The sequence below is a fragment of the Melanostigma gelatinosum genome (genome assembly GCF_949748355.1).
Source record: "Melanostigma gelatinosum genome assembly, chromosome: 9".
In the NCBI taxonomy this organism is placed as follows: domain Eukaryota; kingdom Metazoa; phylum Chordata; class Actinopteri; order Perciformes; family Zoarcidae; genus Melanostigma; species Melanostigma gelatinosum.
In genome coordinates, this window is record NC_136642.1 from 5,288,100 (window position 1) to 5,304,504 (window position 16,405).

At 43.1% G+C, this 16,405-nt stretch overlaps 1 protein-coding gene across 2 annotated transcripts; it reads left to right on the top strand.

Annotated features, from left to right (window-relative positions):
* The first annotated feature begins 853 nt into the window (after positions 1–853).
* Positions 854–16,188, top strand: paqr6 (progestin and adipoQ receptor family member VI). 2 transcript variants are annotated; one of them, XM_079274545.1, is made up of 8 exons: positions 854–982; positions 6,752–7,023; positions 7,349–7,476; positions 8,150–8,355; positions 10,340–10,466; positions 11,278–11,374; positions 11,655–11,799; positions 12,805–16,188. In XM_079274545.1, exons 1-8 carry the CDS (start codon positions 967–969, stop codon positions 13,068–13,070), a joined length of 1,257 nt encoding a protein of 418 aa, XP_079130671.1. In that variant the 5' UTR covers positions 854–966; the 3' UTR covers positions 13,071–16,188. The 2 variants fall into 2 exon arrangements, with proteins under 2 accessions (XP_079130671.1, XP_079130672.1); XM_079274546.1 differs by lacking the exon at positions 854–982 and adding an exon at positions 3,414–3,461.
* Positions 16,189–16,405: the final 217 nt, after the last annotated feature.

A 16,405-nucleotide genomic window follows, 5' to 3' on the forward strand; every position in this document is an offset into this window, starting at 1 on the left:
TCCATGGTTCCAAGAGGATTGCTCATTTTATTTCAGTAACAGTTTTTCATCACTGCTCTCACTGTTCGTTGTTAACTGGCTTTTTCTACATGTTACTCTTTTTGTTTGTCATCGGTGCCCCCGGGTCTGATCCCGCGTGAAATCAGAAGCAGACCCTGCTGCAGTATAATGAGAGGTTTTCTAAAGGGAGTCTGGTGTTTGGAAACTCTCGTGCTTTTGTCCACAAGGAAAGTTCTTTGTAGCTTTAAGTAAAAGTGCATTCATAGACTTAATGTACACAATGTAAATGTAAGCTATCTATTATGTAATATGGCCCATTACAGATTCATAAGTATAATTTATCACTGGATTATAATTAGTGACGTGTTAATATGTTCAATTTAATGTTGCAGCTGGTAAATAAGGTGGGGATAACTTAAACTTCTTGTACTGTTGAGAGGCAATCAAAACGCTCCAAAGCTCAGATATTGTACCTTTAACTTTTGTTAAGTATGTTTTTGGATGCAAATATTTTTCACTCTAGTACAATTTTGAAGAGTATGCCCACCCTGTAGTATTGCAACTTGTTACTTAAGTAAAACATTAAATAATGCATTTCAAATTGCAGTGTTTGAATCCGAGATTTTGCTCAGTTCCACCACATTAACATTTTTTACATCCTTCCAAATCTTTCCCACCTCCTCTTGTCACCTGGGGCGCGCGCAGGAGGCGTCGTGGATCACACATGGCTCGTGTTGTTGCTGCTCCAGTGATCCTCGTGAGCACCGAGCAGCGCTTCTTACTGGCTCGTGCGTGCCAAGAACGGGAAAAGGAGACTGTGGAGCTGGTTACAAAAGAGAGAGAGAGAGAGAGAGAGAGAGAGAGAGAGAGAGAGCAGAAAGACGGACAGCCGCTACTGTCACACACGAGAGACGCTTTTAGCGTTTTTACGGAGACAGACGCGGGGAGGAATCCTACAACTTCCGCATGCCGGAGGGTCGCGGTAAGTCGAAAGAAGGGGTATTTGTGTGACTAAACACGCGAACATGATGTTTCCCCTCGCGGTGTATCGCGGCATTGTTGAGGCGAAGTGTCTTTGCTTTCGGGAGAAGCTGTTGTTCGTCTCCTGTCTTCTGGAGCTGTTACATGTGTTTTAAAAAAAGATAGAAATAATGAACAATGGTGTCATTCTGAGAAGTAACGTTAGCGCCATGTGACTCGCGGGTTTTTCCTAAATGGTTGCTCTGGAGATGTGTCGAGGCTAAATACACGTGCCGGTTTTCTTTTTTAGCCCAACTTGTAGATGTTTTTGATGTTTCCACATTGTAAGCAGATGCATGGATTTGAGCTGATCTTTTACAGCCCACGCAGGGCGTCAGTCAGGGAACGTGTTGTGTGCTTTGGCTCATTTATTTACACCGTGGTCACCTTCCACAGTTGCATCCATTGTTTTTTTTCATCTCAATCAAGAGCTGCAACGCTTATCAGATTAAGCATACAACTATTTTGATAACAGATAAATGAATTAAAAGTTATTTGTCATGCAAAACTTTCCCCAAAACTCCATAATTCCAGTTTCTCCTGGAAATTCCAGTTTCTTCTTCTGGGGATTTGCTGCTTTCTCTGTTTTATGTTGTAAACTGAATATCTTTGGTTTTTAAGGACTGTTGGTTGGAAAGCAACAAGACATTTTGAGATGTCGCCTTGGTTTCTGGGAAATGGGGATGATACTTTTCTTACATTATCCTGACGTTTTGTAGATTGATCGTTAAATCTGGTAAATAATCTGCGGGTTAACTGACAAACAAAATAATCCTTTGCTGCAAAATTGGAAGCCGGACCTGTTCAATGGGGTCGTTTTCTTTCACTGCAGCTGATAAACAAAGTACAGTGAATTTGGGAAGACAATAAATCCTTGTGCTGCTAGTTGTGTGCAGGTACTACACAGTACTACAGTGGAGGAATGCAGCAGCAGTAGGTGGGGGGTGGGGTGCAGCAGTGGGTGGGGGGTGGGGTACAGCGTGCTCATGTCTCCACAGCACACTCAGCCAGTTGGGTCTGTCGTCTCCCGCTTCAATGTATGACTTCATATTTGATCAGCAATGACTCGACTAACTGATTTCTAAAGCAAAAAGCAGTCGCACGCAAGCCAAAGGGAACTTGTTGATACGTGTCCTGGGACAGTTGGAGAAATATATTTTTTTCTTTGAAAGAAAAACCAAAACCAGATTTAGGTTTTAGATGAACTACTTGGTTGAATAATACAGTAACGGATATCGATACTTTGGTAGATGTGAACAGTTTTGATGGTGCACGGGAAAGTGACGGTTACCTCTTTGTTCCTGCAGGAAGACCTTTATTTTGAAATAAAACACACATTCCAGCATGACTTCAGACTTGAAGCCTAAAGAGGGAATGTGTAAAACCAGCTCATGAGGTCTGGATGTAAGAGGAGAAATGATTTATTTATTTATTTTCTTAAACAAGGGGGGGGGGGGGGGGGGGGGAGTAAAAACATTTGTTTTACATTATTACTGTTTCTCACACTTTCCAAGATTCAGAAACTAATACTTTGGACAACCCTTTTCTCTTATGTATTTGGGGTCGTCTGAAGTGATGTCAAACAGCAATATTATTGTTAATATGTAATTGTTGGATGCCAATGGTATGACATAGCATAATCATGATAACATTGGCATCCAGTAATTGAGCAATATTTGAATGAACTGTCAGTAGACGTCAGGTTTTGTTGTTTGTCTCCCCAAAATAAAAAAGCAATACTTTCTTTATTTACTCATGTTGAAGAATAAGAACAAAAATGTTAGGAGGACCCAATCCCTCCACTGACAGTAGCCTCAATGCAGCGCAGCCAGAGACGTGGTTATGTAGCGAGTACTGCTTTCATTCTCATGACTCTTAATTGCTTCAGTCGATAGTCCGCTCTTCACCGGTGTGAAGAGCAAACAGGTTGCTGTGGCATGTGGAGGCGTGTTCTGTGGGTGGTTGCCTAAAGGGAACCACTGAGGGAAAATGCTGCAGTGAATCAGACATTAAGCAGATGACAGTTAGTCATTATGAATAACCACAATGACATTTTTATTTCTTTTGCGAATTCAAGAGTACAATGTCCAAATGAATATATTTTTCATTTCTGAAATGGTGCATTAATCGGTGAACTCAAGCAGCGGTCAGTTATCCGTGTGTGCGTGTCGGTTATCTGCTGAATGTGTTGCAGGACAGTTGAATGCTCTGTAGTTTGAGCTGCAGAATGAGCACATGCAGTACGAGGCACATGCCTGTGTGGGCAACATGCTCTCCAGCACAGCCCTCTTATTGTCAGCCGCCGGCCAATAAAGACGCCCATTGAGAGGTCACGTGATCGATGTCATGAGTGAGGGGGAAAGAATTTGGGATGTCGAGAGAAGAACAAAAAGGAAGGAAGAGTTGTTTGGGTCCGTTCAGAATCGCTGCAGAACTCCCAGGTAACAACAGCAGTCTTTTAACTCTCCTTCAACCGAACGCCTGACTGAACTGTCAGACGTTGAGTTGCATTCTGGGGCGTGGGAAGTACAAGGAATAAGAATGCTTGGAATAAATTAAAAAAAAGAAAAAAGAAATCTGATTCTGCTTCACCGATTTTGATCCTTATTTTTTTTCAACTGTCCATCGACAATAGGACTGCAATGCTGAGTCAGCGGAGCACTCTTTTAAGACGAACATGTTTGTCATTCTTCTCTAGTTCACCGGGTTTGATATAAAAAGGTTCAAGAGGTTGAAGGGCTGACTCAGCTTTAAAGAGGTTATTAGACATTTTGTGAAATGTGCTTATTTGCGTTCCTGCTGAGTAGGTTCAGAAGGGTTCATTGAGTCAACACACAGTTATTGTCTTACAAAATAACGAGTGTGAAGTAGAGTGTGTTCAGCGGAGGGGCGATTTCAGTTTGGGCTTCTTCTTATCTCACGTACCGTAGAGAGGTCAGAACAATTCAAGAGTCATCAATGTCCGTCAAGACGGAGCCCAAATCACATCATGAATGAAACCGCTCTGCTTTGACTGTTTCTATGGAAACATGAATGCTTTGCTAACACGTTACGGAGCGCTAAACATCAAACGGGAGCAAACTATCCTCAGGAAACCACAGTCAACTTCATGCAAGAGTTAATAAACCACTTAAACATAACGCATTTGTCCCGGGCCAAGTTTTACAAAGGCTGTACAAAGAGAAGGCAAATTGAGCTTTTGAACCCTGTCTGATATATCTGTATCAGAGTAAAAGTTTGTGCTCTCTAACTCTGCACAAGTCAAAGTGTTTTATGTGATATGAAGTGGAGCAGACGGCTTACTGGCTGACTCAGCTATTCCTTCAAGTGAGAAGCATGGCCTCAGAAAGGAGGTTGGGGTGAAGAGGAGTACGTTTTTGGCTTATGCTGGTATGACACACTCTGTTACGTCTTGGGCGTCTGGAAATCCATGGCGACTTATTTTGTGTGTTTGGTCTTGGGATCGTGGACAGCTGAGCCTTAACACAAGTTAAGTTGTCAGTGTTTTTTTTTTTTCAAACGTGTGTCAATCACTTCCTGTTTATAGAAGGATCCGCATGTCGTGCTGAAGTTTGTGCTCTGGTCCTCGTGAGCTTGAAGCTCTGATAAAATACTCGTGTGTCTGAAGTTGGGCACGGTTTCACCCTCTCAGACCTCTCCTGTGCTCTCCTGTGAGTTTTTCTGCTTCATGTCCACAAACATTGAGTCAACTGTCCAAAATGATTTGGCGACTCAAAAGGCTGCACAAGGAGACACAAAACGACTACAAGGAGACTCCACTCTAGATTTGTTCATGGTGTATTTGTTAGGGACAGATGCAAAATACACAGACAAACTGAAAACAGCTGTCCAATGCAAGTATCCTGTTGAACGCCAATGCTCATTTTCAACACCCGTCCCTACAAGGGCTTTCGTTTAACTATGAGATTAGAACACTGAGGTAAAAAAGTGAGACAGGATCCAGCGAGATAACGCTCACGTTACAAACATTACATTTAAGAGCTAGACACGAGGACAGCTTTGTTGCTGGATGAATGAAGTTTGCAGCAACTTTCAAGTGACTAGGTCGCGAGTTCCAGGACTTTGTTCCTCAAAGAGACTCAAAATGACTACAAACACAAGCTAAACAACTATAAAGGCCCTGCATCTGCTCATAAATACACACATGATATTATATAGAGTTATAATCGAATCTTCTGCATGCACAGATGTTACCATTCAAATCTCTCGCACAGTTTGCAATAACATACATCCAGATTAGATTTTAAATCGGCTATAGCAATCACCGGCAGCTCGCTGGCTCTGAATTCTAATGAGCAGTGAACCCAGTGGCTTTTCGTTGCCATTGTCATCATCACACAAGCTGTGGTCTTGTGTGCGTCGGTGTTGTGTGCTGCTCAGATGTTATCCAGCCGTGATGAATGCTGGATTTGTACCAGTGTGCACGCATGTCATTTGTGCATGTTCTCCATGACAGGATGCTGTGTGTTTGTGTGTGAGAGAGAGAGTGTGAGCAGCCTCATTTCCACCCAGCGCAGCGTGTAACAGTCGTCCTTTTGGCCCCTGCACTCTCGAGGCTTCAGCCTACACAAAGCTCACTTTGTCCCCGCTAACAGGCCGGGGCCTGCAGCTGGGTCGCAGCCTCCTTTGGTTCCTCCCGCACCGCGAGAGAGGAGCCCCTCCACATTTGAGCTGGAATGACAGGAGACCCTCTCGGGTCTGGGGGAACGTAACCGAAACTCTGGTGAGACTCGGGCAGGGAAATAGCACGACAAGGGTTATAGTCCGGTTATACGCCGGCTTTCAGTTTGAGACAGCCTGCTACTCGCTCAACTGCAAATGTCCGTACCTGCTGAGCGTGTCAGAGAAAGACATCCAGATGTTGTCACGCTACAGTTCTACAAAGTTCAAACCATATTGTGGTGTAAGTAACACTTATCAAATGATGTTCTCTTTCTGTTGACAGAGAAGGAATGCACTGTTTAATATCGGCTCTCTTCTCAAACATGTTATTACACGCTTGCCTTTTAGTCACAGGACGTGGCAGCGCAACAATGCCGGGATTCTTCGAGCTGATGTGTGGATGCGTCTCCAGGGCGGCCACAGTAAGGGATTGTTCTCCGTGCCGGCTTCAGTCAACAAAGACGCCACACTCGAGGACTCTTGTCGTGTCAACTTTAATGCTGATAGAATATTTGCCAACGTTGCAAAGATGAACCTGACGAGGTCCAGAAATCCAATTTGTTGCAGCTGTGTTAATGTATTTAATAAGGAATTCTTAATGCAGGACTTTTACTTCTGGAGTATTTTTTACATACAACTGTGCTACTTGGATTCAAGTTAGTTTTTTTTACAGTGAGGAGCATTTAACTGCTTATAAAACGGTCTCGATGTAACAGCGATGCTTCTATATGACCAACGTAAGTGAGCGAGACCATCAGTGAGAAGATGTCGCAGATGTTTCCATATACGGTGGTTCTTCTTGATGCTTGTCATCGGTGCGGCCCGGGTCGCGTTCTGTACATATCAGATGAAATCATTCAGGTTCACCAGAAAAAGCACACTTCCCTCCTTTTTTTAGTTTGAACCTGGAGCGACGAACAACCAACAAACCCCTGATCACCAGGACCAGCTGGTGACATGGGGGGGGGGCTGCTGCAGATCTCAAAGTCACGAACTACTGTTGGGGTGTGTGTCTCATTGTGTGTGTTTCTGTCGGTCGTCTCTGCAGTGTTTCCGGTGTGGCGGGGCATCGGGGTCGGTACTGGCGTCAGAGGCGTGTGGAGCCACGGCTGGGGACGCTCTCTGCAATGGGAGCCTGACGGTCCAGCACAAGGGCCCCGGATGCCGGTGGTTGACTACCCTGTCTGGGTAGTCCTGTGTCGCGGGGGACGCGCCAGGCTCTGGGAGGCTTGTCAGCGAGGGAGGGATGTCATCAGACTGCCCGCAGACATGCTCAACATCAAGCTGCCCCAGCTCTTTGACAGCCACCAGATCCCCACGGTAGGGAAGGAAGGAGGCCTTACGACGTACTCGGCCTCACAGTTTGTTTTCTCCTGTTGTAAATCTCAAATGTCCTGTTGTGGCGGGATTCTCAGTTCAGGAAGTAACCTTCCCCTCACATCTTGAGGCAGATCCTCTAACAATCACTGATTGTAAAATTGGTATTGGTGCTGTGAGCTCAATTCATTTCATTCAATTTCAATGAAGAAAGAGAGTCCGTCCTTCATCAGAGTCCTGCAGTTCAAGCATCTGTGCCCTAAAGTCACCCTAAAGTGAGAGTTGGCAGACTTTCAGGTTCTGTAATGGGGGTCTGCTTGGTCCTCAGGTGTTCAGGGAGGAAAACATCACCTCTGGATACCGTCACCCGCAGAGCTCAGTGCTGGACTGCGTCCTCAGCAGCTTCCAGATGAACAACGAGACGGTCAACATCTGGACCCACTTCTTCCCAACATGGTGCGTGCAGAAACCTGACCGTCATTGATTTATTTTAAATTTCTCAAGTGTGCATTTTAATGCGTCTATTTTGTTCGGCGTGTTACTGCCTTGTTGTACCAAAACATCTAATATGTGACGATGACGACGGCTCATCATTCGGTTATGTGCAACTTAGTTCCAAAATATATATATTTTTTATTTCAAGTAGCATTTAAAAAGAAATCACAATCATATACAAACCTAACATATTCCGACACTCACACTTTTCCCTCAACAAAAGACATCAAATGATTTGTATTGAAGGCTGAGGCTGGAGCAAACTAAAACTGACACACGATGACATCCCAGCTGTAACAACGTGACAGAGTTTGTAAGGATCAGTAGAAGCATGAGGGGCTTTGTTGACTATCGGAGATGTAATCCCTTAACTCCTTCGTAATGCTGGAGGGGAAATAAACCGGTGCTGAAATGTACTGTCAAGATTTTTAAAAAGGTGGGAAAAAAAGTTGAGGCAGGATCCCCAAAAAATCCGATAAGCCTGAATCCTAACAAACAGGAGACTGATTCCAGGGCGACCGATAAGTCAAAGTACAGCCCTGAAAAGTGGAGTGTGGGACGGAGTCGGACAGAAGCAGTTTGAGTTGATTGCCATAAACGTACTGAAAAGAAATGACAAAATGGTGTTTTGCAGGTACTTCCTGTGGCGCTTATGTGTCCTCTGCTCCACTATGAACTTCCTGAGCGACAGCTACACCTGGCCCCTTCTGGTGCACATGCTGCTCATCTGCATTTACCCCTTCACCTCCTGCTGTGCTCACACCTTCAGCACCATGTCCCCAGAGTCCCGACACATCTGCTACTTCTTTGACTACGGAGCGATCAGCCTCTACAGTCTGGGTAAGTCCTCGGACACAATGCCGAAATCCTAAAAATACAACACTCTGAACTTTAATATTTCTCATTTTTCTCATTTATTTTGAAGGACTTTGGTGCAGGATTAGCATCTTATATGCGTCTTCTCCCCTATACTGCTCGTTACCTATTACTTTGGGATTTTCTGGAATGTCACGAAAGCCTTTTTCCTGTTGGGGGGGGGAGGGGGGGGTCAGCATTCATGTCTCAGGGCCTACAATCCAGGAGAAAATCTGCTCAAACCAATTTCAAAATCTCTGTATGTTGAGATAAAAATCATTTTGTTGCATTTTAACTAAATGTTAAGGGGAAAGAGTTTATCAACGTGCAAAGGAAAATATTTGCTTGTGACCAAAATGGACATCGAGATCAACTGTCTTTGGAAAACGGGTCCAACTAATACTGTGTCTTCTAAATCATGTAAAAAAGGGAAACTACTTAATGTCCAGGATGTAACTGTATGATGTAAAAGTTGGTTGTTCCGCCTCTTTTTCAAACCGACTCGTGAAGGCGGACACTTTGTTCTTACACTTAAACGGTACTGGCAGGTCGATTGACGAGCAAATATCTTATCAACATCACTGTCCTTACTACTTGAGACCAGCAGGTTGAATTAAACTCTAAGCTGGCGTATTATTATTTTGCCGTTTTGTAGTAATCATCAATTCCTCAGAACGCTGACACAGCATCTTTTAAGAGAAGTATAATATGTTATTTACCTGGCGAATGACATTGCAGAACGTTCAGAGCACTGTTGCCTATTCATGTATACCGGTATGTCTGATTTCCATATCCTCTCAAAGCCCATGCAATAGTGTCTCCTTTCTGCCTCCCTCCTGTTTCATGACTTATCTGCCCCCAGGGCAGCGCGTGTTTGACCCGACAGCCATTTCTCCGATGAACAGTATTTCCCTGTCACTGTATCAGCATTTACAGATGCTCAAATGACCACAACTTGTTGCACATGTGGTCATTTGAAAATCGTCGTCGTCGTCGTCTTCGCTTAGTGGCGGTTGGCAAACGATGAATTGGCGCATTAGCGCCACAAAATTAAATTTGCCAGGAGAGGTCGTATTTTGCCCGAGAAGGCAAATATGCTCATATTTCTGCAAAAAATTGCTGAAGTTTGAAGCTGTAGTGTGTGTGTGTGTGTTTTGTATTTATTTAAGTATACTGTAAACAGTTAATATATCGTTCAATTTTAAGAAATTGTTTTGCCTTGGCAATAAAAAAAAAGCCTTTCTTTAATGTCGTCAATCGTCGTTTTGTGCTTTTTATTTTTTTTTTAAACTTTTTTTTTAAGTATCGGTTCAGGCACCGTTTTAGCACCGGTATCGGAGAAAACCCAAACGATACCCACCCCTACATATAAGACCAGCAGTCGAACATTAACTGAGGGCCTCTTCAGTTCCCGTCACAAGTGGTGCGGTGGTCCCCTGCAGACTGATCCTTAATCTACCACAAAGCCTCTTAGTGCCAAGATTTGCCCAGTTTAAAATGTTCAAAAGTCCATCTCGGGGATAAGCGCTGTCAGAAGGTTTTCTCACAGCAGGACGGACAAAACAAAAACATCACTGATGAAGTCTTTGCACACAGTGCAGCAGATGCTCTCTAGGCAATGAGGAAGCTGCTACGCTGCTTCTCTTTAAGGACACGTCTTCAGAGTCTTTTTCAGTCCACTGAGGAGCTTTGAAGAGATCCTGCCTTGGAATTACAAACTTTATTGACACCTAGTGGTTGTTTCAGAAAACACACTCATATGTTGTCACTGCCACAAGAACACCATTTGCAGTTCTGCAAAGATACTTTCGTCTCCATAAACTCTGATGTATATACGTGACTTTAAAGAAAAGCTCATGCAGGAGAGGTAGGAAGCTGAACGATTAAACAAGAAGCTCCTGTAACGACGTTAAGCTCTCGGATCAAATCGACTCATATTTATGTTTGAATGTCCTGTGTTTGCTGTCAGGTTGTGCCATAAGCTACGGATACTACGTCATGCCAGAGTGCCTGGTGAACAGCTGGCTCCATCAGCATTTTGTGCTCATCGCCCTTGGAAACACTCTGTTCTGTACCAGTATGTCCTGCTACTCCAGGTGAGCGGCTGCTGCACACAGTGCACCCCCCTCTGGCCAAGGATCTAGAATACTTTCTTCTTCTTTTTTTTCAACATTTAAGTTTTGGAATAACTGCCAGGAGTTTAGGTAAATGCCAGCAGATGTTGACGATGAATTACTTCTTGAACATCAGGCCTCAAGGATTGAAAACGAATGTCAGGACAAATACTGAATAAGACTTATCACGATTGAAACGCTGCATTTTCGCCGTCATGTGACACTTAAACTTTTTACTGACTTTATTACACACTGATCAACGGTGAACTGCTGCATCAGTCTGTCCTCAGCTTGTGCACCTCAACATGCTCTTAAAGCATCTTGTCGTAGATTTATCTGTGTAGGAAATGTTTTGTCCTCGGGTCAATCTTCATATGAACGTATAAAACTAACGTGAAATTGCAGTTTCGTTCTGACCCCAGTTGGTTAACTGGGGTCAGAATCATAGCTTGCTTTAATGGCATTTGATAAAATAATGGTTAGTTCACCCTCTTGTTATTTAATACTACACTGCATGTGAAAACAACAGCGTTAAACTGTGAAGCAATTGCCACATAGCGCCATCTCCTGGAGTGTCGGGTCTGTTCAATTTCTGTGGTATATATTACAGCAAAGAAAACTGAAGTTATGTTCATTTTTATTTAAATTCATAGTTTAACTTGGTGGTATTGTTTCAGTTTAGTTTTTCTGAAAGGAACAAAAAAAAAAATGATGTGAATGTGTGTTCTTTTCACGATGTATCGATCAAAATGATTAAAAACAGCTGATTGCTGCCCTCCGTCTGTCTCCACAGGTTCCTGGAGCTGCAGTTCCCACAGAGAAGCAAAGCTCTGAGGACGGGAGCGTTCGTCCTCCCTTTTATATTCGACACGGTTCCTCTGTTTTACCGGGTGAGTGTCCGTCTCACGGTCTGCTTTCAGATATGAAAACAATGTGGATATTGCACGTGGACACGCACACTGTTGTGTGTTTGCGTCATCATGTAAGCGTGCAGAGCTGATTAGTGCAACGAGCGGGGCCTTAGCTCACCAACGCAGAGACGGATTTCTTTTCTCAATCGAATAGAAATGTATCGCTGCCATCAGCTCATCGACGATTAGTTTGTGCAACGCACAAGTCATTTGTTGGAGTACTTCTTTGTCTCCAACGATGGTCTTTTTCTGCATGTAGATCATTCTGTGCTGCGGCGGGAGCTGCGTCCCGAGCGACGCCTTCTCCAGTCACTGTTGCCACCTCGTCTTCGCCTTGCTCACCTGCTTCCTGTTTACCGCCAACTTCCCGGAGAGGCTGGCCCCGGGACGCTTCGACTACTTCGGTAGGTCCGCCGTGGATTGTGTTCGAGGTCGCCGTAACTGGCTTGTTTTGCTTTGCGCAGCACGTGCTGATAAGTGCTTCAGATGTTAATGCCCTCACTGAGGGAATAACGACAAGTACATGTAGGAAAGTGTTACTGATTGTGACGAGAAGAGTGAGAGAAGATGGTTCCATAATGCTGTTAGAAATAACTCTGTAACAGAAGTTTAACAAAATACGGCACTGAATTATTCACTCAAGAACGGTTAAAGTCTCTGTTTCATCCTCGGTCATCTCAGTCTCACTGCATTTTGTCCCTGTGTTTTTTTTTGAGAAGCATCAGTGAGATAAGTTCCTCTTTAAAACATTTCATTGATCTAAGAAAACCTGACATGAATGAATGAATTATTGATGGTTTGATCTGCAACTGATAGTTTAATGTTGTCGGTGATCTGACCATTCTACACTATGCGCCTTCTGTTGTATTTTTAAAGCTCTAATAATTTGTCATAATAATGATGTTCTTATGGCCAGGGTGATATATATTTAAATAGCTTTAGTTTGACCAACAGTGTAAAACCCAAAGAGATTCCGTTTACTTCATAAATCACAAAGAAAAGCATCAAATCCTCACGTTTTTGAAAACAGAGAAAGGTAATGACGGCATTTTTACTTGAAAAATTACAAAAAGGATGATCAAAATATCTCCCCGCCGCTGTCTCGTGGACTCCAGCAGCAGTCAGCGTGTTCATGTGTTTTGGGGGAGGAGTTTTAGGAGGGAGGGGCTGGAGGGCGGAGCCGGGATTTTTCCCACTTGTATACTTATAAAATGAAACTGTTTCCTGGTTTCTCATAAATTGCCCACCCTTGCTTTAATTATTTGTAGATTTGCTTATTGGTTAATCGACTAATTGTTTCAGCTCTATTTGAAAACAGAGTTATATCGGTGCAGAAGTGAGATTCAGACAATTTTAGACCATTACCTCGTCATTTCCGACACTGAGTCGTGTCCTCTCTCCTCACACAGGCCACAGCCACCAGCTCTTCCACGTCAGCGCCGTGGTGGGGACCCACTTCCAGATGGAGGCCGTGATAGCAGACATGACGGCGCGGCGGACGTGGCTGCTGGCCCACGGAGCCGTGCCCTCCTTCCTGGGGACCATCGGCATACTCGTCGCCAGCCTCGTCCTCAACCTGGGCGTCATCGGCATCTTCAGCGCCCCGCTGCTGTGGAAGCCCTGCCACGGCCCCAACCAGCCGCGCACGTCAAAGAGCGAGTGCAAGGAGCAGTGAGGGCGAGTTCCCCACCAACGGACACAAAATGTCTCATTCACTTTCCAAAGGAAAGTTGTGTGTGTGTGTGTGTGTGTGTGTGTGTGTGTGTGTGTGTGTGTGTGTGTGTGTGTGTGTGTGTGTCTTATCATTCAGAGGTAAAGACTGAGAGATCCTGTTCAGCGCTCAAGCATTTGTCTAACACACCTGGTACATCTGTTGATGTGTTTGCTCAGCAGCTGAGGACCCAGTCGCTCTCATCGAAGCCCTTTTCTGATGTCACGTTGCGCTCGTATGTCTACCGTGTACAAAATGTCTGTTTAATTAATTTTTACGGTTCCTCGATGGGCATTTTGAAAAAGGCTCTGGGTTGAAGGACGCATGCTGTTGCAACACTTGTGCGTTATTGTAGACCCACATTTAATGTCCGATGTTTACAGTGGACCACTAAAAGTTTAAAACTGGAAACATCTAATGTCGCAGTTTGCAGGGATTATATTTGGAATAACTGACGTTTATTATTGTGCATGTGCTCGGCCAGAACCAGGATTTATTGAAAATGTTCTCTGTCACTGGACTACTTGGCTCGTGTGGTTGTTCTACGTACAAACTGTCTTCAGCGTAGACGGCCCTCGTTCAACTCTCCGTAACGTAATGCAGCTGGTATACAGTATATCCACGTATTCATTCCACTCAGCAGGGACTGCCATTGATCTGCAGGTCACGTGCTTCTTTTTTTCCTCATTGCCTGTTGTGAACCCCACAATCTGCCCTCAGACAAAGAATATGACAGCGCAACGATGATTAAAAGACGGGTACCATTTTGGGTTTTGTTTCCATGACAACGCCATGGTGGCCTCGTGCCCCCTGAAGGTCTTGAGTATTTTTTCTTTTGGCGTCCCGTGCAAACGGCACCATTTTCTCTTGTTCTTCCGTCACGCATCACAAGACCTGTTGGGAACATTTATCACGGACAACAGCACTGACACTCAGTGGTTGTTTTGTAATTTATAAGCTTTTGAATGTTTCCAGTTAATTTTCCAATACCTGTGGTTTATTACTGAAGGGTTAAGAATTGAGCGATATGGAGAGAGACAGAAAAAAGTAAGTTTAGTCATGGCTCAGGTCGTGTTAATGTCGCGGGAGTATTGTGGTGTTGCAGTATTGTGGTGCATACATAGTATTACAAACCAGTCCCACTCATGTACTGTGGTTATCTTGTCCCATGGGACTGTTGTATAGGCTACATTTACCACGGAAATAACGATGACATATTCATAGAATTGTGTGATATTTATCTTCTTTTTTTCAGTTGCATAGACTGGAATGAAGATGAAGGTTTTTCTCTTTTTGGGAATAGATTTAGTAACTGTAGTTCTTTTAAAATGAACTGTTATTGTGACGGTTATGTCCTTAAAACATGTGAAAAAAAGTGCAGGCGGATTATTTCAGTAGGTTTCCAACTTGAGTCAACTTGTTGTAAGAATATTTATAAAAAAGATACCGTAGCTGAAATTATTAGTTTAGTTCAGTAATCCATTAGTTGACTGACTGAACTATTTTGATATTAGTTTCATCATCTGAGTCACTTTTCAGGCCAAAATGCCAAACATTTGCTCCATTTGTTCCAGATTCTTATTTTATATCATTATAAATTAAATATTTTTAGTTTTTGGGCCTTTTCTCGGAAAAAAACTATGGAAATTGTGATCTTCATTTTACCAGTTTCTTTTTTTAATTATTATTTTTGTTGAGATAGTTTACAGACAAACGATTGATAAAGAGAGAACCAACATATTCAATGAACAATGGGTCAAAATGATCTCCAATTTTTCCACTTGTTTTAAGAATATAAACATTCTACAGACTCAATAATGGACACAAATGACTTGATAAGATGCATAAATTAGAAATTGAATGGGATTTAATGGGAGACAGGACATGTGTGTTGTAGCTGTAACATGGCACAGATTCCAACGTTGCTCCTTTTACTTGACAAACTGTTCGGAAGGCTCATTTGTATAAAATAGTTTTTAAAGCATGTTTTGCACACGTTTACTCTTAATTCCACCATTAACACCAGTAGTTCGAACACACGACCCACAGGAGGCGCTCGACTCACACACTCACACACAAAGGTCTTTTTGGTGTAAGAGGTGTAAGAGGGGAAATGCATGTGCTATTATGGGAATGCGGTGTGCTACAGGTTCATGTTGGACGCTGAAGTAGGAAGGTCAGAGTGAATGTGTAGAATCACAAAACGCACACTTTTGTATTAGAACAGAGGATTTGTTTTCAAGGTTAGTGTGCAGAGTGCAAAACGGAGTGGTATTTGTCCTCAATGTGGTTTCCACCGACTCTCTTTCTGTTTTATCTCCACCCCTGCCGAGCGTTGATAGATTTTTATTTTCTCTCCGGTCATCATCTTACAGCGGTCCTCGCTTTGACCCTGTTGGTTCTTGGAATTTCATCATGACTGGCTCCTCTTGTGGTTCTTTGCTATCGACCCAAACTCGTTGGAACTCTTTTATTTCTCAGCTGTTGTCGTTTGTTTTATTTCGCCGTCATCTCTCTCATCCTCAGCCGTCTGGTGCCTGCACTGTTTCTCAGCAGTTTGACGGTTATGAAGGCCTCCACATCAAATAGGTCGATGCTGATGTCGCCTTACTGAGTTGCATTTTTACATTTATTTTTGACCAAATTATCAATTCCAAGCCCAGAAATTCTCCAGACCAGTTCACGGTTACTTTAAAGGCTACTTGTCATGTAAACCTCGTTGGTTTACTCCTCAGTGGACGAGCAGATTCAGGTTTAAATGATCAGGAACACCGGGCACTTTTCTTCTGACAACTTAAAAGAACAGAATACAGCGTATTGAAGGATGTTTGGAAACGTGGAATGCAGAGCAAAGATGAGTCCGGGATGAAACATTTGATGCAACAAGAATTCAAAACGGGATTTGAAAGATTCATTGGTGCCTTTTTAAAAAAACATTTTATACAACCTTTATTTTTGTACGAGGCAACAAACTACTCTTAAAATGTATAAATACTTATTTGTTCTTTGCTGTGAATAATTTGTAATTTGCTACTTTGTTCTACTAGACTTGTGCAATAAATTAAACCTTTTATGAGTTTAACGATTGTCACTGGAATAATTGTCTTAAAACAGACTGGATGCTTTTTTACATTTGTACCATGTACTTAAGGTGGTATCCTCAAATGTCTTGTATTGTCCGACCAACACTCCAAAACACAAAGATATTCAATTCAATGTTGTGCATGACAAAGAAAAAACGACCGAAACAAATCATTCCCCTATCAATATATAATAACAAAAAATAAAATACATTTTCT